Source organism: Tachypleus tridentatus, chromosome 13, assembly GCF_004210375.1.
Source record: "Tachypleus tridentatus isolate NWPU-2018 chromosome 13, ASM421037v1, whole genome shotgun sequence".
In the NCBI taxonomy this organism is placed as follows: domain Eukaryota; kingdom Metazoa; phylum Arthropoda; class Merostomata; order Xiphosura; family Limulidae; genus Tachypleus; species Tachypleus tridentatus.
The window spans coordinates 218,790,803-218,815,452 of record NC_134837.1 but is presented as its reverse complement, the minus strand read 5'-3'; the positions used below and the strand labels follow the sequence as shown (position 1 = coordinate 218,815,452).

The 24,650-nt window shown below is 32.0% G+C and overlaps 1 protein-coding gene across 1 annotated transcript in view; it reads left to right on the top strand.

The window, feature by feature from the left end:
• Positions 1–24,650, top strand: part of LOC143236790 (membrane-bound transcription factor site-1 protease-like) — a 68,752-nt gene that overhangs the window by 11,476 nt on the left and 32,626 nt on the right. The window contains exons 5-11 of the mRNA XM_076475350.1: positions 11,556–11,686; positions 13,737–13,848; positions 15,029–15,139; positions 16,997–17,106; positions 19,915–20,031; positions 23,087–23,154; positions 23,672–23,774. Coding sequence (XP_076331465.1) covers positions 11,556–11,686; positions 13,737–13,848; positions 15,029–15,139; positions 16,997–17,106; positions 19,915–20,031; positions 23,087–23,154; positions 23,672–23,774 — 752 coding nt within the window. The remainder of the gene's footprint in view (positions 1–11,555; positions 11,687–13,736; positions 13,849–15,028; positions 15,140–16,996; positions 17,107–19,914; positions 20,032–23,086; positions 23,155–23,671; positions 23,775–24,650) is intronic.

Genomic DNA, 24,650 nt, shown 5'->3' with positions numbered 1-24,650 from the left:
TTTGCTCTTAATTTAGAGACATACCAATAAAAAATCTGCTATTTTTATTGGTTATAAGCATGCCATTCAATTTAACACCTACAGCAGAAATTAAAACTGCAATTTTTGTTGTCACATTATTACAAATCTAAACTTTACAAGATATTATACATGATACTGTGAGAAAATAATGTAGACTTTTGGCACAGAAGGTTAGATTAATGTTTCACCTGTCTTTCATTAGCATCTGGAAAACTTCCAAGAATTTCTTGATGGAGTTTATACATTCTAATATTTCTAATCTTAAGGTTAGCCATGTCCACTTCTAAAGTTAAAGTTATGTTGCCAAGTGACAGTTTGAAGTTGAATGACATGCTTATAATAAATAGAAAGATTAGATTTTGCACTACTTAGTTATAGCCTGAAGAAACCTATACCAGTGTATGGATCTGTAGCATAACATAGAAAAAAAGCTTAGTCCATGGTTCTCTTGAGATATATGTGGTGCTTGGCAAGTGATGCTCACCTTATATGTATTAGTTAGCTGAACAGTTAGATTGCATTTAGGTTTCAAGTTTATATTTTAGTGCATATTTGAAAGTTTTATGATTTTATACATTTAATTTTATGTAGTTTGACTTGTGGAAATGTCTAAGTAAGATGGCATCATTCTCATGTGTGAGCGTTAGTGAAATAATTTGTGAACAACCTTTACCCTATAATAATTATAAAACACTACAGGAGCAAGTTGGTATACCTGCATCAAGAATAAAAAACAAAGAATTGGAAAGTTAAAAATAAGCTACAAGTGAAAAGATAAAGATTTGAGAAATCAAACGCGTGACAAAAAGAATATTACAAAAGTATTCTATAAACATTTGAAAAGTATGTACACATTTCTCTTTATTAAATTTAAACATTTCATTGCATTGTACATTGATAATAATATCTAGAGATAATGATATAATAGAAAAGTTGGAAAATAAAATATAAACATATACTGTAAAAAATATTTGATATTAATTTAAGACCTTCTAGGGACTATACAAATGAAATGTGAAAACTGTAAGATAAGAAAGAGTATATTTATACTCCAAATTAAAATCACATTGCATGTGCTCTATTCAGAGTCTGAGTGCATATAACTCCATCAAATAATGAGTATTTTATTACAAATAGTAGAAAAATTAAATATTTTTTTAACTACATAAATTTAGAATCATAAAAGTTATACTTAAAACTTATAAAAATGAAACTAGTTGATAAAATAAAGAACTTCAATGAGAATTATATACCTACTTACCATGTAGGTTGGTTGTAGTCATAGGGTTAAAGTTGAGAATTGTAATTACAAGTACCTAATGAGATAAAAATTCAAGTTTTAAATAATATTTTATAGGTTTCTTTAGAAATAAAGGAAAAAACTAAAATCATATAAAACTGAATTATAAGAAGCTTGATAATAATAATTTAATTAACCCTTTTGTCAAAGGCCTTGTCATCTTGTTTGTTGACATGCATTCAAAATTTTATTGAACTACTTTTTTTTTTTTTTTGAGGGGAGTCATTACACATTAGGAAGTTCATCAGAATTATTCTCTGACTTTTTTTAAGTTTTTGTCTTGCTTGATCCATTGGATACTAACAGATTTCTCATCCTGTGAACCCTCATAGGATTGCCCACTTTTTTGCACCATGTCCACTTGGTACTTTATAAAGACTCTTTCCTCACTCTTTGGCAGGCTGGGCTTCATGTAAGGTTACTTGCTTTTTGAGCCATTACTTGATGTCAGTATGGTAAGAACTCCTATTTCCCATTTTGCATATCCTTGAGCTGCATTTGCAGTTACTTGCTTTTTGAGCCATTCCTCGATGTCAGTATGGTAGGAACTCCTATTTCCCATTTTGCATATCCTTGAGCTGCATTTGCAGTTACTTGCTTTTTGAGCCATTCCTCGATGTCAGTATGGTAGGAACTCCTATTTCCCATTTTGCATATCCTTGAGCTGCATTTGCAGAATACTTTTGGGTCACACAGGTTTTTCCTATCTTTAAACTCACAACATACTATTTTTCACCTTTTGTTTCCCTTGTACTTTGGTGCTTGTAGTAGGCTCTATTGTCTTTCTACATTATGAAAACTTTTGACAAGATCCTCAACCACAATCTGGGATTTTAATCTTAGCTTTTTATCATTCCCACAAAGACAGGTCATTGGAGACCTATCCCTTTTTTTGTTGTCCTTGATACCATTACTTGTCATCTCTCACTTTAAGATTGACAGTTTTCTCATTTTGAGGTAAGTATTCTCTTTCGGGTTGTGAAGAAAGACTAAGATTGATGTTTTTTAGGTATTTTTTCACATTCTGCTTTGCCAACCATTTGCTCTAATTCAACTATGGTGGTTGAATTTTTGAGTTTCAGGATCTTCTGTTTTTATGAGGATGCATTTACTGGGCCTACATTTGCACTATTATGTGGGTGTTTATCTTCTGAAGGAGAAGAATGTGGTTTCCCACCAAGTTATGCCATACTAGGTCCCTCCCTTCCTTAATGAATAACTGCTAGAACATTTAGAATGGTCCTTGTTTTTTTAAATTTTCTGTATCTACACTGGCCCCTCCACTATTATCAATGTGGGATTCTAGTTCTCATTTCAGTAGAGGTGAGTAGCATTTTTCATGTGAACATTCTCCTTACCTGAAAATGTACTTCAGATAAATACTTATCTCTCCAAGGAACTACTCACTATTCTTCTCTGCTTTTGGTGTATTTCTTTTGCTTCTTCAAAAATGAGCTTATGATAATACTTAATGTCTTCAAGAGGATAACTGTGCATGAATGATGTGCCACTCTCTTATTATTGGACGGTTATAGTCTAATGCTGGTTGCATCAAACTCATCTCAATACTTTTAACACCAGGAAAATTGTTCAAGGGCATCTGAATTAATAAACTGAACATGTGTTTTGTAAAACCTGGTATTATATCAGAGAATAAGGTGAACAGAGTAGAGTGTTTTTCACCTTCATTTTGGCAGTTTTGGACAATGCCTCAAAGATGTTTACTAAAATGTTTCTTGATTCAGAAGTTGCTAAAAGATGCAGATATTGTAGAACCAAATTATCTGCAACAGTTGGAGAAATGGGCAGCAGTACAACTGAGCTGATTGTGAGTAATGTTCAGCTTGACTGCTGATGGCAGTAAACTGTATCCTGTTGTCATGATGTTCTTTGATGAAAACAAAGAAAGGTAGTCAATGCATTACTTTCCAATTTCAGTTTAATTGGAAAACCAATTGGCAAGAATATTTCATTATTCCTACAAGAACTAGCGTTAAAGTCTTTAAAATGGGAAAATTGTGTATCATAGAGTGTTGACAACACAACAGAATGATAATGAGAAAAAAAGAGTTGCAGATTATTTTCTGAAACTTAACCCTGAAATTGAGATTAAGTGATGCACTTATTCGTCTCCTTCATTTGGTAGTAGATAAAGTAGCAAAGAAGCTGCAGTATCAGTTTGATGAAATTCTTATTGACTTTTATTACTATTTGGATAAAAGTGCAAATAGGAAACAATAACTTAAAGAATTCCAGAATATGTGTGATGTGGAGATACAAACTATTTTGAAGCATGTGTGCACTTGCTGGCTATCTCTTGCAAGATGTTTACAGAAGTTAATTGAGTTGTGGAGACCTTTGAAGGAATACTTTGCAGCTAAACATGTTGGAAAAAAACAACAAAAAACATCTATGCAAAGGCAGATCTATTCTATGTAGGTCAGGGGTATCAGTGGAGAAAGGGTGATTGTTTAGGAAAAAGCAAATTCAAATACGATACATTACTTCTACTATGAAATAGCCATTTTGTTTTAGTGCTGCCCTCTATATGCAATAAACGTTGTGCATGCCACAAGCTTTTTATTTTCCCCATTGGAATCGACCAATACATCTCTCTTGCAAAACATCATGTGTAAACCCTCCACCACAAGAGTGCAACATATTCTCATGATACATGTGACTTTTCATTTTTCAGTACTTGTGTTGAGATGTTTTTTGTTTCTGGTGCATTTTGTGTGAATCATGATTTTAATAGTTTAATTTCTGAAGTGGGATTTCTTCATTGTTATTTTCTTTTTTTAATTTAACTTTCCTAGTCTTTATTTTTGTTTCTCATGGTTGCATATTTTATAAGACATTTTTGTTTGATTAAGCATTTCTATAATGAATTCTGAAATTCATGATCCCACTTTGGATGTTTTACCTCTAGCACTATTTTCACAGGCTTGAAGTGGGAGAGACCTATTATTGGATTTCTCTGCTCTTATCTATCATGAGATTATCTTTATATAGGTAAACCTTCTTCTCTTGAACTTGCTGAACTAATACTCCTGAACAAGCCAAACCTGTTTGAGCTGATGAAGATTTGATAACTTTTTACAATACCATATTTTGTTGTGTTTTCCCTACTAGGCCTAATATAGCATTTATGACATATTTTCTCAGTTATGTTTTTTATCCAATTTCCTGTTTTCTTATGATGCCTTATTACCTTTCATGTGGGCTTGTTTGTTGTCCTCAAATCCTGCTTTAAATATAGTTTTACTGTGGTTAAGATTTTCTGGGTCATAATGCATCCTTGTCCTGTCCCCTCAATGTGGATTCCTTTACGTGGTGAGGGGACCTCCCAGGGAAGGTTCTGTTCTTTCAGTTTACCTCCTCTGGGATCTAAACATCCACCCATGTATTTGCTGTGCGTGGCGACCCTTGAAGGGGAGGAGAGAATCCTGGTGGTTGAGGGATCCAACCCTAACACACCACTTTGGCCTTGAATTCCTGTAGACGGGCAGCCTTGAGGTGGGCTAGGGTCAACCAAGTACCAGTGTTGGGTATTCTCAACAGGTGTTGTGGATATTGTATCTGATGCTGGTGTTTTGATATAGTGCTCACAAAACCTTGGTGTTGCTGCAGTGTCCTTGTTTGACATTGTAGTGCACCTCTTCATAGAGCTTCTTTTTTTTTATATGGACCCTCCAAATAAAAACTTCACTAAAATAGTGAAAAACAGTCTATAGGTGAATGACCACTTCTTTTTAGATTGTGAGCAGCAATCTTCAACATCTGTACCACCTTTTGAACCTCATTTTTTTATCCTACATTTTTTTTTCAGACAAACCTTTTGAGCAAATGTCTCCCCTTTTTATTCAGAAGGGAATAAAGGGATTTGCTGGATCTCCAAAGTCAATAAAGAAGATTCGATCTGGTGACATATTGGTGGAAACATCCACATCTCAACACATTGAACTTCTCTTGCATTCAAAGGTGATTGGGGTACACCTATTGAGGTTACACCTCATGCTACTTTGAATTTATCACGAAAAGTTATTGTTGACAGGGGTTTGAAGAACATCCCTGGCTCAGAGATTCTCACTGGTTTCTCCACCTAAGAAATTTCTGCAGTGAGGCATATCTCCACTCGCAAAGATGGAATTACAATGATGACTGAACTAATATCCTCATTCTGACATTTACATCACCACATCCACCTGTCATCATCAAGGCAGGTTATCTTAATTGCAGGATATGGCTGTACATTTCAAACCCTCCCCAATGTTTCTAGTGTTAGTAGGTTGGTCACTCAAAGACAAACATGTTGTGGTTCCTTGATATGTGCTCGTTGTGGTGGCAAGGACCATGATGCCTATGAGTGTGAAATGGACCCTCATTGTGTCAATGGCAATGACTCTCATCTGTCCTAATTTTGTTCTTGCTCTAAATGGTTGGAAGAAAAAGAGGTGCAGCATTTGAAAAGGATTCATAACATTACTTATCCTGAGGTGGAAAAGTTTCTGTCCATCACTTCATCTCAAACGTATGCTGCTGCACTTTGTTCCAATATTACAGTGGGAGTGCAAACAGATGTTTGCCTCTGTGCCTCCAAAAGAATTGTTCTCAAAACAAATGAAAAGACTTTTGACCTCCATAGTTAAAAAAATTGATGAATCAACTTCAACACCCATCTCAGTCCCTTACATACTTTCCAACAAATCCCAGGATCCATTTCCTTTGGATTCGGGTACAGGAATTTCCTGGGATACATCTTCTTCTCCCACCCCAAGATGCAAAATGATCATTTGTTCACCCCTTCAGTCACTGGAATCTTCTTCCAACAGCAAAGACCAGCTCAGTCGATCCTGGGCAGGACCCATGGAGATTGATAGACCTCCTTGGAATAAAGCAGTGAAGAAAAAGACATGGTCGTAAACAGAAGGGCTCTCCACCCAATTCACCCACATATTAATAAAAATGGCCACCTTGATACAATGGAACTATTGAGGTTTACGTTCTAATCTGGATGACATCAAAATACTGATTGCTTCCTACCATCCTGTATGTCTTTCCTTGCAGGAAACATTTCTGTAATCTGCCAATACAGTCACCTTATAGCAGTTTTCATTGTAGAGAAATTACAGGCTGTGTTATGGAGGGGTGGCACTGTTGGTTGATCAGCATGTGCCCACACTGTCTTTGCCACTCGATGCATCTTTGGAGGCTGTAGCCATCCGTGTTTCCATGGGTCATACCATCACTGTTTGCTCTCTTTTGCCTGGAGAAACTTATGAACAATTAGACCTTGATGCTCTCATTGTACAATTGCCATCTCCCTTTTTAATCTTGGGGAACTTTAGTGGACATCATCCCCTCTGGGTAAGTGCTGACATTGATGGGAGGGGTTTCTCTGTAGAGCATATGCTTTCTGATCACAACCTTTCTCTTTTCAATAGCAGTTCTTATACTTATTTTCATGCACCTAGTCAGTCCTTTACTGCTGTTGATCTCTCAGTTTGCTCTATTTCACTATTCTCCCTCTTTTCGTAGAGGGTTGACAATAATCCATCAGGAAGTGATCATTTTCCAATAATTTTGAGAGAGACTGATCGTGGTCGATGCCACCTGACCCGTGTACTTTGGTGGAAGCTGGATCAAGCACACTCACCCTCTTTCACTGCTCTTGCAGAACTTGATTCTGCCATCAGTAGATGGCTGTGTGGCCATGCAGTATTACTTTATATACTGCATATACAAGCAGCTGCTGAATGTATTCCTAACACCTTGACATGTTTTCCATGATATCCTTGTGTGTGGTGGAATCCTGCCTGCCACGTGGCAAGGAAGGCTAAAAAACGGGCCTGGGATACCTTCCGTAGATATCCCACACTCTTGAACCACATCACTTTCCAGCAGGCTCGTGCACATGCTTGATGGGTAACATGTCAAAGCCAGAAGGAATCTGGAATTAAGTTCACAACCAGCATGTCTTCTAACACCAGTTCCAAAGTCGTGTAGGACAAGATTCGAAAGGTGTGGGCGATATAATTCTGTTCACCTTTTGATCTTGCTTTCTGATGGCCAGGAAATAGCTGACACCCGGAGCATCGCCGATACTCTAGGTGAAAGTTTTTGCCAGGTATCTAACACTTCTTCTTCCTCCACCTTCTTAGCCATCAAGACATGGGCAGAGTGATCACTTATTTCCTTTCGAGTTGATTGTCTCTTTGACTATAATCATCCCTTAGTTTCCAGTCACTAGGGTGCTGGACAGAGGTTTTATTTCCCTCCAGAATGTCAGAGTGAATTCCTCCATGCTTTGTTAAGAGGGTAAAGCTAGGGCCCTCCTACCAGTGACTCTGGATGTTTTTTTCCCGGTTGTTGGAATGAGTGACACCAACCTATGAGGGAGTTTACTTGTAATACTGGCTCAAATTTGATGCTCAACTATTCAGTTTGGGTGTGCATGTCCCTTCTTTTTCATAAATATCAATTCAAAATATTGTTCATGGAAGGCGATTCATTATCTTCTCTTAACTCTGAATGTCCTATCCTCGGTCCTTGGTTAAGTACGGTAGTTTCACGTTCTCCCCATAATAAATGGACACTTGGTTGGGAGTGAGAATGAATATTTATAATTCCAAACCATTTGACTTCTGTGCCTTTAGTTGAGTAAGGCATACATAGTTCCATCATTCCAAGCCTAAGGTGTTGCCTTTCAGACATCTCTAGGTGGAGGAGAAGATTTGTCTGTTTTAGCATTGCTTACTTTCTTGTTATGACTCTGATGGTTCGGATCCAATCAAAAGTGTATATGCTATATATAACCTTGCTCACCAGTTGCTCTAGCCACCAACATGGGATATAGGAACAAAGACCTCTTAATTCCAACCCTAAGTAGTGGAACCTCAACTGTCTTGGAGCTGGACTATAGTGATGATCACTCATGTGCAACTCCAACTTTGATACAGAAACTAAGTTCAGGGTGAATAGCATACTTGTTCTGCTAGTAGTGTTGTTTCCCCCACTCGGGTACCACTTTTATCTTGATATATCCATGATCTGTGCAGGTGCTTTCTGTGTGGATAATGCCCTCACCAGCCCCTTCACTTTCTCAATGTGAGATTTAGCCATGAGTGACAGTGGAAATATGTATGTTTTGGAAGTTAACATTTTCCTAAATTGAAATTGTATTTTCAATAATACTTACCTCCTCTGACCCTCTTTCATCCTTTCTCCACACTACGAGCTGGTATTAGAGACTGTGATGGTATCAGTCTCAAAGAAAAGTGATAAAATGAACAGGAATGAGGTGCTTATACACAGTACCAGGATAGATGGTGGAGTGTATCACAAGACAGTTAGCACTAAGCAAGTGACAAAAAATCAAACTAATCCTTAGATGGGCAAAGGAAAAAACCCTGGTGGTAAAGAAATAGCTGTAAGTTTCATTGGAGGTAAGTATTATTGGAAGTGTATTTTCAATTTGGAAGGTGGTGTTAATCGAAACACTTCCAAGCAGAGGCATTTTGTTTATGTGTTTCTTGAGCTGAGATTTAGATCTTTTATGGATAGTTTCTCTAAAAAGTATCAGACAAAATTGCAAAAGCAAATGAGAAGGTACAAGACACACCTTACACCAAAGTACCAGAAAACACTTTTCTAAGAGGAATAACTTTACAAATGACTTACATCAAGGAAATGTGTCATATATGCATTAGTTCTTAACCATTGTATTCAAATGTTTGACAAGTGCAATTTCAAATTACAGTCTGAGGACCCACTCTTTTTAATTGCTTTATTCTAGGATTTATTAAGCAGGTTTCCAACACCACATTCAAATTCAAATTGTTCAAATATTTTGAATTTAAATTTCAAAAACAGAAAACTTTAGTCAGATAATGAGAGCTTGGTAATTGTTTATAAAGTTGAGCCTTTCCTTGCAAAGTTGACAAAGGAAGCCAATCTCTTTGTATGAAGATATAAGACATTAATATGAAACTGTATTGGAATATATGAATGCTAAGTTCCCACATCAGGGCATAACTTTGAAACATGCAGAAGTAACAGACATATTTGTAAGAAAAAGGTTTTTTTTGAATCAGTAAAGTATTTGTTGGAAAATTCAAGCTATTCATTGGAAGGGATTCTCCTCGGGCCAGCAGTTTCTCACCTATCAATTTAATCTGTTGATTGGTGTAGATCTTGGTAAGTCAACAGACAAGTGTTGGTATACTACTGGAAAAATGAAGATGAGCTAGGTAACTTTAAATATGAAGTAATGAAGTCTTCCTTTGTAATCAGCACTGCAGGTTGTGAGAGGGATTCCTCATTTGTTCTCAGAACAGAACAGATTTTTGAGAATCATTGCCAAACTCAAATAAGTGCTCATAGGAAAGATGAAGATAGCACAAAGACCTTTTTACTCCCAATTTTTTTTTAAGTTAATTTTTTACAATATGATCATCTTGGACCCAAAAGACTATGGACAAGTTTTACAGAAGACTAACACAGGGTTACACTCTTGCTCAATGGAGAATTATTTTAACCAAATACTGTCAAATTTAGTATTTAGTATTCTTGAAATACTTTGTTGTTATTTTGATTAGTACCATGCAGGTATATATTTTGTGAACACTATTACAGCATTGACTGCTAAGATCTACGACACAAATGTTTTTGTTGTATTCAATGGCAATGGTGGGCTTCAGCTTTTTCTTACAGTTATTCTGCATTTTAACAAGTTCATCACCATGCACTGTATTGAACATGCATACATCCTTTTTATCCTTTCACTTTAACAGCCATGATTTTTACATGATAATATGTTTATTTTTCATTCTTTTTGAGTTTAGTAGTCTTCAGTTGCTGCAGCAAGAATTTTCTGTTAATTCACACAGTTCCAATGGCATCAGTATTTGCAGCAATTTGTTAATCAAAAAGTGTAGGACTGCTATAAAAATTGTCCATGTGAACACAATAACCCTTGCCTAATAGTGGTTGTATCAGTGACATTATGATGCGATAAGTGTGAGGCATATCAGAAACTCTTGCCTCAAAATTAGTATCATTTCTGGTGTAAACAATGAAGTCCCATATGTAGCCATTGCTGACTTCAGAGAGCTCATGTGACTTGATGTCAAAGCAAGACCTCTTAATTGGTATGTGTTGTTTGAATGAAAGTTTGCTTTTCCAGAGCATGAGACTCATTGATACCAGTGTCTCTCTCAGTTATGTACAGTTCTTTGCATATCTTGTATGTCCATCTTCGGTTTCAACTTGAAAAGTTTTATCAATGCCTCACTTACTCCAATTTATAAAACTCATTGTTTGCAAAATGCAAACATTTCTGTAGAAGCATGAATCTTGTTTCAGTCATAGTTTCATAGAAAAATGGTGTCTGAAGCAGTAGCTAGTAACTAAAATACTGTGCAGTTTCAGGCTTGTGAATAATGCCTTGAAGATACAGAAGGGCAAAGAATACGTGTATGTCATCAGCATGTGTAGACTCCCAAGCAAAAACTTGGGATCACAGCTTTATCATGTGTCTGGCTTTGTTCTGTTCTACATACTGATTTGTTTTTTGTACAGTGATTTCAACCAACTCATCAATAATATACAGCTTCAAATAGTTTGTCTTTTCTGCATCATCATCGAACTGATTTGTTATACCAGCTGTACCAGTAGATGGAAAAAGATTTCTGCTTCATGGTCCATACAGCTGATGCTGCCTCAATGAGGTTGATTTCAGTTGCTGTATCAGAACTGCTGTACAAGCTAGTAGTGCGTTTATTTTCACTTTCTAAACTGTCAATGCCAAACTCATACTTGGCATCAATTTCAGAATCTGATGAGAACAATGAATTATCACTAGCTAAAGTTTCAGTCAAACTTGATGTAGCTGTGCACTTATGACATCTGTTTGATGCCATTATTTCAGTGGTAAAAAACTGCTAAATTAAACCATCAATACATAGCCATATAATCAAAACATCTGGTAAACAACATAGGATAGTTATGAACAAAAAATAATTGTTCATATGAGATAAAACAACTTCCACATTTCAGAAAAGGTCAAATGACATCAGGATGAGTTAACTCATCTCTCCCAGTTAAGGGGTTAAAGAAAGCCATCTTGGGTGCCAAAAAGAACAAAATATTTGAAATTAAATTTAACAAATAAGTTAAATACATATATATTTGTATAGTTTTATTGTACAATTTACATAATATTTCTTTTCTTTAGTAAATGACAGAAATGCCTGGAAGGATGAGCCTTCTTCACCACCCTGTGATTCCACTAGTTCACCTGACTGTAGGTATCTCCACAGTTGGCATTCGTCTCGACCCTTTGAAAGAAGAAGTAGTCTATCTTTGGTAAATCTTTATGTAATTTGCCACATTGTGTTTTAATTTTAATTAAACAAATAAACTTTTGGTTATCTTTCAGTAAGATGTTTGTTTTTTTTGGTAATTCTTTATACATGTAATTTATATATAATTCTTTTTTATTTTTCAGAAAGATAGGTTTTAACAGTGAGTCTTGTTGTCAACAGTTTTAACAAGTGTTGTAAAATAATAGTTTATCTAATATTAAGCATTGTGAATTTTTTGCATATTTGTTAAATTTTTAAGAAGTTATTACCACATATATAGTTTTGCATTTTTCTAATCCTGTGTATACTTACTGTTTAAGTAGATTTGTATTTCAGAAAGATACAAAACTATACTTGTAAAAGTATGAATAGAAATATTTAAATATAGGATAGAATCTTTTATTTTGTCTGTTAATTTTATATAGGTCCTGTTAATTTTAAATAATTTTAACTTTTACACTTCAAGATTAAGGTAAAAATAGTACATGGGATACAATCTGGGAGCAGACCTAATCATGTCTGGAGATTAACACATCCATCTTTCAGAAACATGCTTCTGTTTTATTCCGAGAGATTGAAAAATATTTTTCTACCTATTTACCTAACAGTATACATATTTCTGTAACTATAGTAGTTTTTGCATTAAATAAGGTACTGTTAGAAATATTATTTTCCCTATATTTGCCTTCAAAAGTCAACCATAGTTTTCCAATTGTAGTAACACTTTCAAACCACTATATCATCAGTCATCTGTCCCTTCAGTAAGATTGATATAATCTTATTGTTTGTTTTATTGTTTTTTGTTTTTATGTTTGCAAATATATAGAAAAGCCAGTTAGTTTCAAAATCTCTCTTAAGCTGTCACATTTCATATTTGGTATTTTAAAAACACAACTTTATTGGTAAGATCATGCAAAGCTTTTGTATATTTCAAGTTTACTTTATTATATTTCAAGCACACTTTTGTAGTGAATAACAAAAAGAAAAAAATTGGAATATATTCTACAACCTGTTGTAATTCGTGTACATGGAAGTTTTTTTTGCTCTTTCCAATAGTTTAACTTTCTATTTAGATGTTTTAATCAAATTCAAATAGAAGATCTTGAGTGGGAATAACTAGCCCAAAATGCTCTTAACAAATAAGTATAATGATGGTTATAAAAATAAATATTACACCTTATAGACTACCAAAATCGTATGTTTCCCCATTTAGAAACATTCAAGTTATCTGGTTACCTGTGCTGATTGCAGCTAGTACCTAGCTAAAACTGCAGTTACTCTGTAATTGTTGTGGTTTTGTTTTTTAACATAAAAACATTTTCTTTTCATAATCAAACACATGTTAAAACCAACTAAATTTCAGTAATTTTTCTGATGTTAGTAAATAGAAATATATTTTTCCTTATGTTTAGTATGTAGTATGCATACTAATAAGAAAATTTTTAATGGATAATGCTTACCTAATTAATAAATAACAGGCTAAAGTGATATCTGTATGTGAGTTTTGGATTTATATCAATTGTTTTCTTGTTGTTAAGCAAAATATTGGGTATTATGAAAGCTGTTAGATGTTTACCAAAATTATGTTTACTTTGAAAGATGCTTGTATGTGATGATGTACATGAAGAATTTATTTAAATCTTGCAATGACTATGATTTGCACTGAGTTTTCAGCTGATTATGTTAAAAGGAAAAAGTGTAAAATGAACATAAATTCAGGATATCTTTAGAAAGGGCTGTGGTGTGCATAAAAATATGCTTCACATTATTTATCAAAAATTAGTAAAATAGGTTTATTTAGCCATACTGTTGAGACTTCAAAATGCATATAGATTCCACAGAAAAGTATGGTATATTTTTGAAAATATGTTTTTTTAAGAATGAACTATTTGAAAAAGTGTATAAGAATGTTTTTAATAATTATTATTCAGTTATTCATTAATTGAATGTAGTTCAAATAAACTTGAAGTTTTTATGTTCATTTGAAATGCATGGGCCTGTTTACTTGGTTTTATATTTAAGGTTAGTAAGGAATGATAATGATTTTGTAGGGAAGCAACTTAGCAGCTGGCCATCACACAAGACGCCGATTGCTTAGATCTGTACCTCGGCAAATTACCAGTACATTACAAGCTGATGTGTTGTGGAGCATGAAAATTACTGGTAAGTAGAGCTGTATGGTTAACTTATTTAACTGATATATTTACATTTGAGCATAATTATATTGGTTTGTGTCAAGTAAAATAATAAGAATTATGATTAAATCAATTAATTTCAAGAAAAATCAACTAATTGAAATTAATATTTTTGATTATTATTCTGTGTATCCAAATAATCAAAATATTCTCAATGTGATTTCTCATTATTTTTGATTAATTGAAGGTTGTTCAGTTTAATCAATTAGGGTCATTACTCATGTAAATAATCAATGTATCATAATTAGTTTCTAGTTATTACTATTTTTAGTAATTGCATTTTGTTTATAAATTCTTTCTGTACTTTTTGGAAAAAAAGGAATAAGTTATCAATTTATTGAGCTATTGCAACAGTACTTAAGAGTCCAAGATAGAATAATAGTACAGTACCTTTTTATTTTAAGCTTAAAATGTTTATTTGTGTCATTTGATGAAAAGTAAATGAATTATTACATAATTAAAGTTAAGAAATGTTTGGTCTTGATCAATGGATTTGAAATCTCAACATAACCAATGTAAACCTTTTCCAAATTTTTTTAAAGAAAACTATAAATAAGGAAAGCAATCATAGTTTAATAGCTTCAGAACTTAGAAATCAACCAAAATTAGATATCAGATTTAGTTTTTATACACATTTTAAAAAAGTATTTAAATACTGTAGAAGTGAATCTAAATATAATTATAATAGATTTATTCTAAATGTATATAAATGTTAAAAAAGTTGTTATTTTGTAGGTCTGAAAACATGAAATAAATTACTTTATTCTTGCCTGTTGTATTTGTTAATATAACATGAAATCTGAAGAAATTCATGTATTGAAGAACTAATTTTAAAATCTACACAGTTGACAAGTAGTAAGGAAAATAAACCATAATATTGTAGTTCATATACGTCTGGTATGTGCATGTGTACATTTCTTTGTAATTCTGTGTTTCACCTGAAGCCACTGCAGGCCTTGGAAATTTGAGCACCACAATATTATAGGTTTTAAACCCTAAATGGTGGTATTTACTGAAAGATTTGATTGAGCTGTCCAACATCTATATAGAAATAGTAAGGTATGACTATCTAGGTGTGATGTGTGTGTGTGTGTGTATATATATGCTATCATGTATGTTATCATACAGTAGCCATGTTTATTTTGTAGGCACTGGTGTGAAGGTGGCAGTATTTGATACTGGTTTGTCCAAGAGCCACCCACACTTTAAAAAGATCAAAGAAAGAACAAACTGGACTAATGAAAGAACACTGGATGATGGTAATAATGTTAAGTAACTGCTACCCTTTAACGAGGCTTTTTAGTCCAATGTTGTTTTCAGTAAATGTAATCAAGATAATAATTTCTAACTGCCTGATTTTATTTATTTCAACTTTATCAGAGGGACCATGAACATTGATGAGTTAGGGGAAATTGTCTTCCTTCACTTTTATCTTGGAATTTGCAGGTTCAAGTTAATTGTGTTACATACGTGAGTCAGTGATTGAAGTATTCAGTATGATATTGGTCAGTCATTCTCTACCACTTTATCTTGTAGCACGTATTTAATTTAGTATATTTGGTGATAGTTCATCTCAGGTATTCTTTTATAAATTAATATGCAACATTTCGTCCACTGTGAATTACTTGTTGAAATATTTGTATTTTAAAGTTTTAATAATTTTTTGTTACCAGATTAGAAATATAAATGGCCTTGGTTAGTAGAATTATAAGGAAAATTTGAAGTGTCAGTTTGTTGTGTGCAGTTCTGAAAAATATGGAATTTTCTTCTTAAAGCTACGAAATTTTATTTGAGAGAGATTGTGGACTCCATTTTTACGGTAGCAAAAAGTAATCAGTGAGGTTTTTGGATTTTTATGTGCTTAGTGCATGCTCTCCAAAGTTCTAGTAATTAGTGGCTCTTTCACATAAAAGTCATGTTACTAATTGTTTATAAAAGTTGATTTGTACTTTCTTCATTGGTGCCTTTGCAGTTTGTGTTATACTGGTTCAAGATGCAACATAACACATTATACTTTCAAAGCAGTTTTAGTGGATTCTGGCTTTCTGTTAATATTTAAAGATACAGATATTTAGATGTATGATTTATCACTGCATGACAGAACTTGGACACGTTTGGATCAGGTTTAATGCATGCATAAATGTTTTAAGGTCAACACTCACACTCATTATAAAATAATTAGAACTCATTGTTTAACTGTTGTTTTTCACAGACCACTGAGCTTAGACCTTAAAAATGTTACAACAGGGTAATTTCTTTGTATTAGAATTATAATTTGCAGATCTTTGTATTAATTCCGTGTTGTTAAATCTTATATACATGTATGATGAGCTGAGTTCAGTCCAATGGTTAGTGTATTAGACTTTGGAGCTGACATGAACTAAAATACAAAAGTTATGTTTTGCCCTTTGTGGTTGTGCTTTGACAAGAGTTTATAGTAAGTACTCTTAGCTGCATCTGCCTTCCCCACAGTTTGTCATTTTAACATTAAGATTGGTAGCACAGATAGCTTCGTATAACTTTGTGTAAAATCCAACTAAATCAATCCATGTATATGACTGTGTTTACAGAGTTGCCCAGAATGTTAACTTTAAAAAGTTAGCATCTTACGTTTCCAGTCTTTGTAAATGCTATAATGTATTTGTAACCTTGCATGTGTGAGAAGCTTATGTCTTTGTATTTGCCTTATTCATAATTGGTTTACCAAGTTTACGAATACAATACATGTTGTAGTTTGGTAGATTAATTTCCTTTCTAGTGAGGAAAAAAAAGCAACAAAATGTAATTTTCCACAAGACATCATTTACTGTAACATGTAATGCAGAGGACAAAAATACTAAAAATTGTAATGTGTGGTATACTTCAAACATTAAATTTTGTATATGCTTATATTTAATATGGGATTTTCCAAACTGGGTCCTTTGTGTATGTGTATAGTAAATTTATATAGAATAAATAATTATGTAATATATAGACACTCAATAAGACATGGTTTAATTAAATACGGATGTCTTTCAGTTTCCAGGTTTGCTGTGCTAATGAATTTTTGAAGTTATTCCAACATTTCAGGAATGTAAAAAGTAAAATATGTTTTACTAGAAGTTTCTGTTGTTTAGGGCTTGGCCATGGCACCTTTGTGGCAGGAGTGATTACTAGCAATAAAGAATGTTTAGGATTTGCCCCAGATGCAGAGCTACACATATACAGGGTCTTTACAAACAATCAAGTAAGTAAATAGGAGAAATATAATTCTAGAAAATAATTTCATAACTACTCATAATTTATTATAAATCTTTTCTTTATCAGTTCTTATTAAAGTGTTTTCTTTTTGACAGATAATAATCTCTTATTATCTCAAGTAAAAATTCAAGTAGAATCTTAAAACTTTAAGTAGAAGATAGTATCAATTAATATCTTTTACAAGGTTTTGCTATTATGAGGATGTAATTCCAGTTTTCAAATACTGTTTTTATTTCAAGGTACAACTTACAATAATTCTTCTAACCTTATTGCTTCATTTTAGCAGAACTTTGTATTAAAAAACAAACAAACAACAATACTTATTGAAACTATCCTCTACTTTAATGAATATCTGGTAAGTTATACAATATATCTTTAAAATTAAATTCTGAGGAATGGCCTTTGAAGCATCAAAACCAGTAAAGGAAATAAAGAAGACAAAAGGTGTGTATATATATAAAAATATTTTTAGAGAATATTAACACTGACAGGGTTAGGTAAATCAAAATCAAATCAAAAGGAAGGATCACATAAACAGCAAATCCAAAACTCTAATTCTGTTTGTTTGTTATAACCAAAAACAAGCTGAAACAAAAATAATATTAAAAAAAGCTGCACATATTGAAAGGATTCCAGAGTATAAGCTGTAATGTAGAATATAAAATGTACCCTAGATTTTGGAGGTGACTGTGGAAGTAAGACCCACATTGTGGTGGGGATACACTATCTGTCAGTCTTAACCTCCATTCACCAGTCTCGCATAAAGAAATAAAGTAAAGTAAAATTAAAATAATATAGAAATAGAGATTAGTAGAGCGAGCTCTTGATGCTCAAACCCACAACTATATCACCCTTCACTGCTTGCAAACAGTTGTGGGAAGGTGACTGATTTCTAAAGTAAAGAAGAAAAAAATTAATTGAAAAATAAAAATAAGGTACTACCATTTGTGGGTAAGTAAGTTAAATAAGCATACCTCTTGAAGTTAGCATTTCAGCCTCCATTATGGTAGAAAGGCACAAATTGGTAGCCCAGTAAACAAATTATACTAACATGAAAGGTCCCATCCAGTTATGTAATTAACTAGTATAACTCCCAGCCACCACCCATTAAGTCTACTGTAACTATCATGCTTCAAACAAACCTTTATATGCAGTAAGGTGTACATCCATATGAAGTAGTACCAAGCTATTAAATTACTTTATTTACAACTAAAAATAGTTATTAGAAATTTTCAGTAAAATTTCTTTAATTTTCATTTCTTCATATTTATTTAATACATTCTTATATTTGTTACAGAATAGTTTAATAATTTTATTTAAAGTTTATATATTAAATTCATTAACTTCATTTTTGTATCAGTATTTCAACATTATTGATAAAATACTGTAATTTATTACAAAGTTTACAATATCTGAACAATTGCAGAGTTATAATATTTATAACAGAAGGGTATGGTGCATTACTACTTAAAGAGGGTAAACTATGAATTGGAAAGGCAAAATATTTTCTTTTTTTAAAATATTTACATTGATATCCTTATCAATTATCTCAATTTCTAAATCTAAATAATGTGCTTGTGTATTAGATATTGAAGTATTATCAATTTCTAATTCTACTGGATAAATAGTGTTAATAACATTATTTATTTCAGGATGATTTATATTAATTAAATCATCTATATATCCATAAATTAAGGTAGAAATATCTGGATTTTTGTAATTTTCAATAAATCTATTCTCATAATAGTAAAGATATAAATTTGCTATACAAGTGGAATAGTTATTTCCAATTGATACTCATATTACTTGTTTAAATATATAATTATTGTAAATACAGAAACTTAATATATCTTTAATACTTTTGGAGCCAAATTTTCTTTCTTTCAACTTGAAAGGACAACAGAACTGTTCTATTAATGAGTTTAAAACAAAGATTAAATCTTTTAATGGAATTATGGTGTACAATGTGGTGAAATCAAATGTTTCAATGTTGTTTATTTATTCACAATTTCTTAGATATTTTAAACTGGGTTGATTATTTTTTATTGTTCAAAAATAATTTTTGTTATTATTAACACTTATGTTTTTAATATTATCAAAGTAATTTTAAGTAATTTATTTAATAAAATGCTGGTTGTTTAATAATTGTTCTTATTGAATTAGAAATAAATCTAAATTTAATTGGGGATTTATGGGGTTTGGGAATAGCACAAATAAAATGGAAGTCAACATAAGAATTTTGTTTAGAATAAAGTGTATTATAAACTTTAATGAAATTTGTGATGACGATAAACCCACTTGAAGCAAAAATGTTATCTCAAGGTGGCTGGTATTGATATTAAAACTTTAATTAAAATAAAGTACAGAACAATGTTTCAACCTTCTAAGGTTATCTTCAAAATTCTGAAAAATCAATCCACTTTAATTTATATTTCCTTGTACCCTGAGTTCCTTTCAATTAGTGCAGCATTTTTTATTTTTGTTTCAGTTTATTTTGGTTATAACAAACTAATATATATAAACATATAAGTGCATTTTTATTGAATTTGTAAGGCAAGGTAATGTGTTCAGAAATGACTTGTTTGTTGTAAACAAAACTTTCAAGACCTCTTGTAATTTTTTATAGAAGATCTGTAAAATATAATTTACAGAATGAAAAATTACCTGGATAAGTAATGTAACCTTTAAGTATGATGACATAGTAGAATGTGCATGTTATTACTGTAGTATATATTGAAATTTGAAATGCCAACATTATAGATTGTAAAAATAGCTTTAAATCATGATTTGACAGGTTTCCTACACATCTTGGTTTCTGGATGCATTTAATTATGCCATTTTGAAGAAAATCAATGTTTTAAATTTGAGTATTGGAGGACCTGACTTCATGGATCATCCTTTTGTTGATAAGGTAACATTTTCATCACCTTCACTAAAATTATTTTCACTGAAAATTAATTGTTCCTGAAGTTGTTTTTAAATTTTGTGATTAATGTAGCAAGTTCTCTTGCTTCTTAATTCTCTGGCTAGGGGTGTGAAAAAACGTTTTTTTTAGTTACTTTAAAAAAAACAACTGATTTGAAATCAGTGTATCAGATCATCCATCAAGTAATGTCTGATTTTAGGTTCAGAAAAAAAGGAAAGGATTTCAAATGCTTTTAATGTTATTTAATCAATAATGCATGTTACATTATTATTAATTACTTCCTGCCAATGATTCACAAGCTTCTGAATGCCACTTCTCTAAAATTCTCGGCATTTGGAGGAAAATAATGTAGAGAGGGTAGTTTTGACATCTTTGTGTGTCCAAGCTCTTTTCCATCAAGATAGTTCTGCAAACTTCAGAATAGATGATAATCAGATGGAGGCAAGGTCTGGAGAATAAGGAGGATGTGGAAGTTTTTCCCAGTCTAGTTCTTCAATCTTTGCAGTAATTCTTACTGTATGGAGCTGTGTGTTATCCTGGTGTAACACAACACCTTTATGATTGATCAGAGCAGGCCTCTTTTCTTTCAGTGCAACATTTAAGTGCTCTGACTGTTGACAATAGAAGTCTGATGTAATCGTTACATTGAGAAGCAGTGACTCAAAGTGGATCACACCAACAATATTCCATCAAATATTTAACAAAATTTTCTTAGAGCAGAAGTCCATTTTGGGCTGTGCTTTAGCCAGTTCATGTACACTGATCCAGTGTCTGCATCACTTAACATTTTTACAATCTATCCATATTTCATCTCCAGTCATTAACCTGTCCAAAAAAAGGTGAGTTACATTCATGAGAGTGCAGAGAAGTGAAAATGTTCACTCTTGTTGTAAGTTTTGCCTCTGTCAAATCATGGGGGATCCATTTTTCAAGTTTTGACACCTTTCTAAACTGTTGCAGATGACTGTGAACTGTTGAATGGGTTGAATTAAACTTCTGTGATAGTTCTTCAACTGTTACAGCTCAATTTTCATCAATTGCAGCCAGCAGCAAGTCATCATTAAACTCAACAGAATGACCTGAACATGGCGCATTACTTAAGCTGTAGTCACCTGATCTGAACTTTTGAAACCACCTTCAACATTTTTTTTTATTGAGAAATCTGTATCATAAACACCTTGAATGTTTCATGTAGTTTTTGCTGTACTGTTGCCTTTTTTAAAATTCATAAAGTGTTATATGCCTAATGTGCTCCTCAGACACATTCATCTTCATAAGGGTTTATTTGATTAATGACCAGAAAAAGTGGATTTGGGTTAGATTCTTTTATTTGTCTGCACATTTTTATACACGTGGTACTACATATTTTAGTCATTAAAGTCTTCTACAAAGACAGAAATTATGATGCACTTTCTGTATTATATTTTGGACATTACTTATAGGATGATCTGATATGCTAATAAACTAAGAACAAATTTAGCATATAATTCAAGTTTTAATATTATAGAACTTTTAAGCACTTAACTTCAAATATAAATAATTAAATAAATTTGAATTTTTATTTTTCTGAATTAAGTGAACTTATTTGCTCTCAATTGTGGATTTTAGATGTTTTTGTACCCCTGAATAATTTTAAGAATTTGTCACAAATTTACACACTTATGCTGTAGGTATTTCCAAACCAAAGTGTAAACTTGTAGCCTCCAAGCTTATTGTTTTGTGGATATGTAAAGAAAGAGGCAAACCCATATGCCACATTGCTGCTACCACCTCCTGTTATTTAAAAAATGTCTAATTCTTTCTGACATTTGCTGTTGTGTTTTCTATAACCAATTGAAAGATCCTGTTTTAATAAATTTTTATGAGGTTAGTTTATTACATACTTGGTTTTAAAATATTTGGCCTCAGTTTTATTGCTTGCCTTTGTAAGGTTTCTCTCATTCAACCAACAGAATATTTTTAATCCAATTTGTAGCTTTGTTAGAAAATCAGTTAAGTTATAATTGTGTTGAGGCATGCAATTGTTTGTGCACAATTATGCTTTGTATTTTAAACTTGCATAATTAAATAATAATAAAAAATTTTGGAACATCAGTTTTGTTACAAACATTTGGCTTATGGTACTTCATTTTCACAAGAGCCAAAAAAGAACAACATGAGTCTGGATGTAAGTACTAAGTTTCCTATTTTGTTGTATGTAATTTCAGTGTGCACATTAGTAACTTGATCCTTTGCTTACACAAAACTGTCTTGCTATGATACAGGTTTGTGGTGTTCTCTGAGAAGCAAGAAATGCAGCTGTAAAGTAAAAAACTAAATGATCCCAATTTTGAAAGAAAACACTTCATTTTACCCTCCATTGCTGGTTTTGCTACAGTTGGAGTAGAAAAATAACAGATAAAATATAGTTTTACTGTAAAACAACTTTTTGATATTCATTTAGAAAGTTCTAAAGGCTATGCATATGAATATGAAAATTGTGAGATGAAAAAAAGTATTTATATTTTTAACATGAAAAATCACGTTTCGTTAGACTAGTTTGACTTAAACAGATTGGAAGTTTATAGACAACATTTTGTTAAATATACCTTATTGGAGAACCCGATGTTTTATGTACAACAGAATTTTAATGATTACCATAAATTTGCCAAATTGTATAAAAATACATTTAGCACATACAGAGTTATAGTATATTTAAACTATGACTGATGTTCAGAGTTTATTGAAATGTGAAGTTGCAGCTTGATTTGAGTTTTGCCAGATGCAGTAAGTTATATGTTAACTAGAATAGTTAAAAGTTCACATTTATTATACATGGTAAGCTATATCTTAGTTCTGAAATATTTAGTCTTAACAAACTTATATTTTAGCTAGTGCATGAGATCTTTGTTTACAATGTGTAATATAAAGCTATTAAACATGATTTTTGTTTTTAGATTTGTTTTTTACCAGATGAATTACAGATCAGATTTTTAATAATATAAAGTAACAAATGAATTTTTCAGTGATTTGTGTAATAACTTTATATCTGATGTTACAGGTGTGGGAACTAACAGCAAATAATGTTATCATGGTTTCAGCAATTGGAAATGATGGGCCTTTATATGGGTAAGTTGCACCAGTGCTGGACTTGCTTGTTTTTTTCTCCCCTTTCTTATGACTGAAAACAATGTAAAGTTAATTCAAGGTGATAGAAATACTGTATTTTATGAACTACATATATGTGTCATATATGTTTTTTTTTACTGCAGGAGGAAAAGTTGTTGAACTATGCACAGAATTGAAAATCTATTTTGAAATGTTGCTTGTATCCAGTAATAAAAATCATGAGAACAAAGTGTCATAAGTTATCATTGTTGAATATTCAGATATAGAGAGATTTGTTGAAAAACTAGATTTTTTACATGGAAAAATAATAATTTTCTTAAGTTACTCTGGCTGAATGTTTTGAAATTAACTTTATATTTTCAATCTTTTTACAACAACACTGTTTTTACTCAACATAGTTAAAACTTTTAGTATAACATAAATATAACTTTATGAATTTATGAAAAAGAGAGTTTTACTTTTAAATATAGCATTACTTTTAGCATGTGTTATTCCTCTATTTTTTGTCTTTTTTCAGTACTCTTAACAATCCAGCTGATCAAATGGATGTTATTGGAGTTGGGGGAATAAATTTTGAAGATCAAATTGCAAGATTTTCTTCAAGAGGAATGACTACTTGGGTAGGTTTTCATTCATTCTGAAGTGGATAATTTCATTCTTAAATTTATCAAAAGCTATCAATGCATTACATTATTTATAATATGGCTTTTTGAAAGCACAGATATTGTTACTTCATTGTAACCATACAGGGCATATATACACATAAAAGTGAATAAGAAGGTATGAACATGAACATTTTCAATGAGTTTGAATGCAGTTTTGTCGAATAACTAATGTTTTAAGTGTTTAATTGTGGCTTCAAACTTCTGAAATAAAAAATTTTTGAACATTAATATTTTGACATTGTCATAACAAATTTTCTCTAAAGAAGGTATACTTTCAAGTTATACAAATATGGAGTTTCTGATAATTTTAAATCACTAAGAGATACCTTCAAAATAAAACAACAGTACTTCACTTAGTTATTCACATTATGTTAACACTATCACACATAACACTGTTGTAGGCTCAAAGTTAATATTCTTGTAATGAAGCTAAGTGCTGTATACCTTTTTTTTTCTAAATATTTCTGTAAAACAGCCACTGAATTGTTTCAGCATTGATATTTTTCATGCTCGACAGGTGCTTTGAATCTGGGAAAAAAGAACTATTGACCTTGTTTCTGTAGACAAGAAAGATTTATCTTAAATATTAAGTGTTTGATTTTATTACAGTAGATAAAACAGTCTAACTTAATATTCATAAACTGTTCTAAATATTATTACCTTATTTGGATTTAACAGACAGTGATAAGAGTCATGCACTGAAATTACAAATGGTAATACAGGATAAATTTATCAAACAACAGCAACAAAAGGGCTGTACACTACTTGACTATTAAAATTTTTATTATTATATTTAAAGAAATTAATAAATTATTTATTTTTTTGTGCATT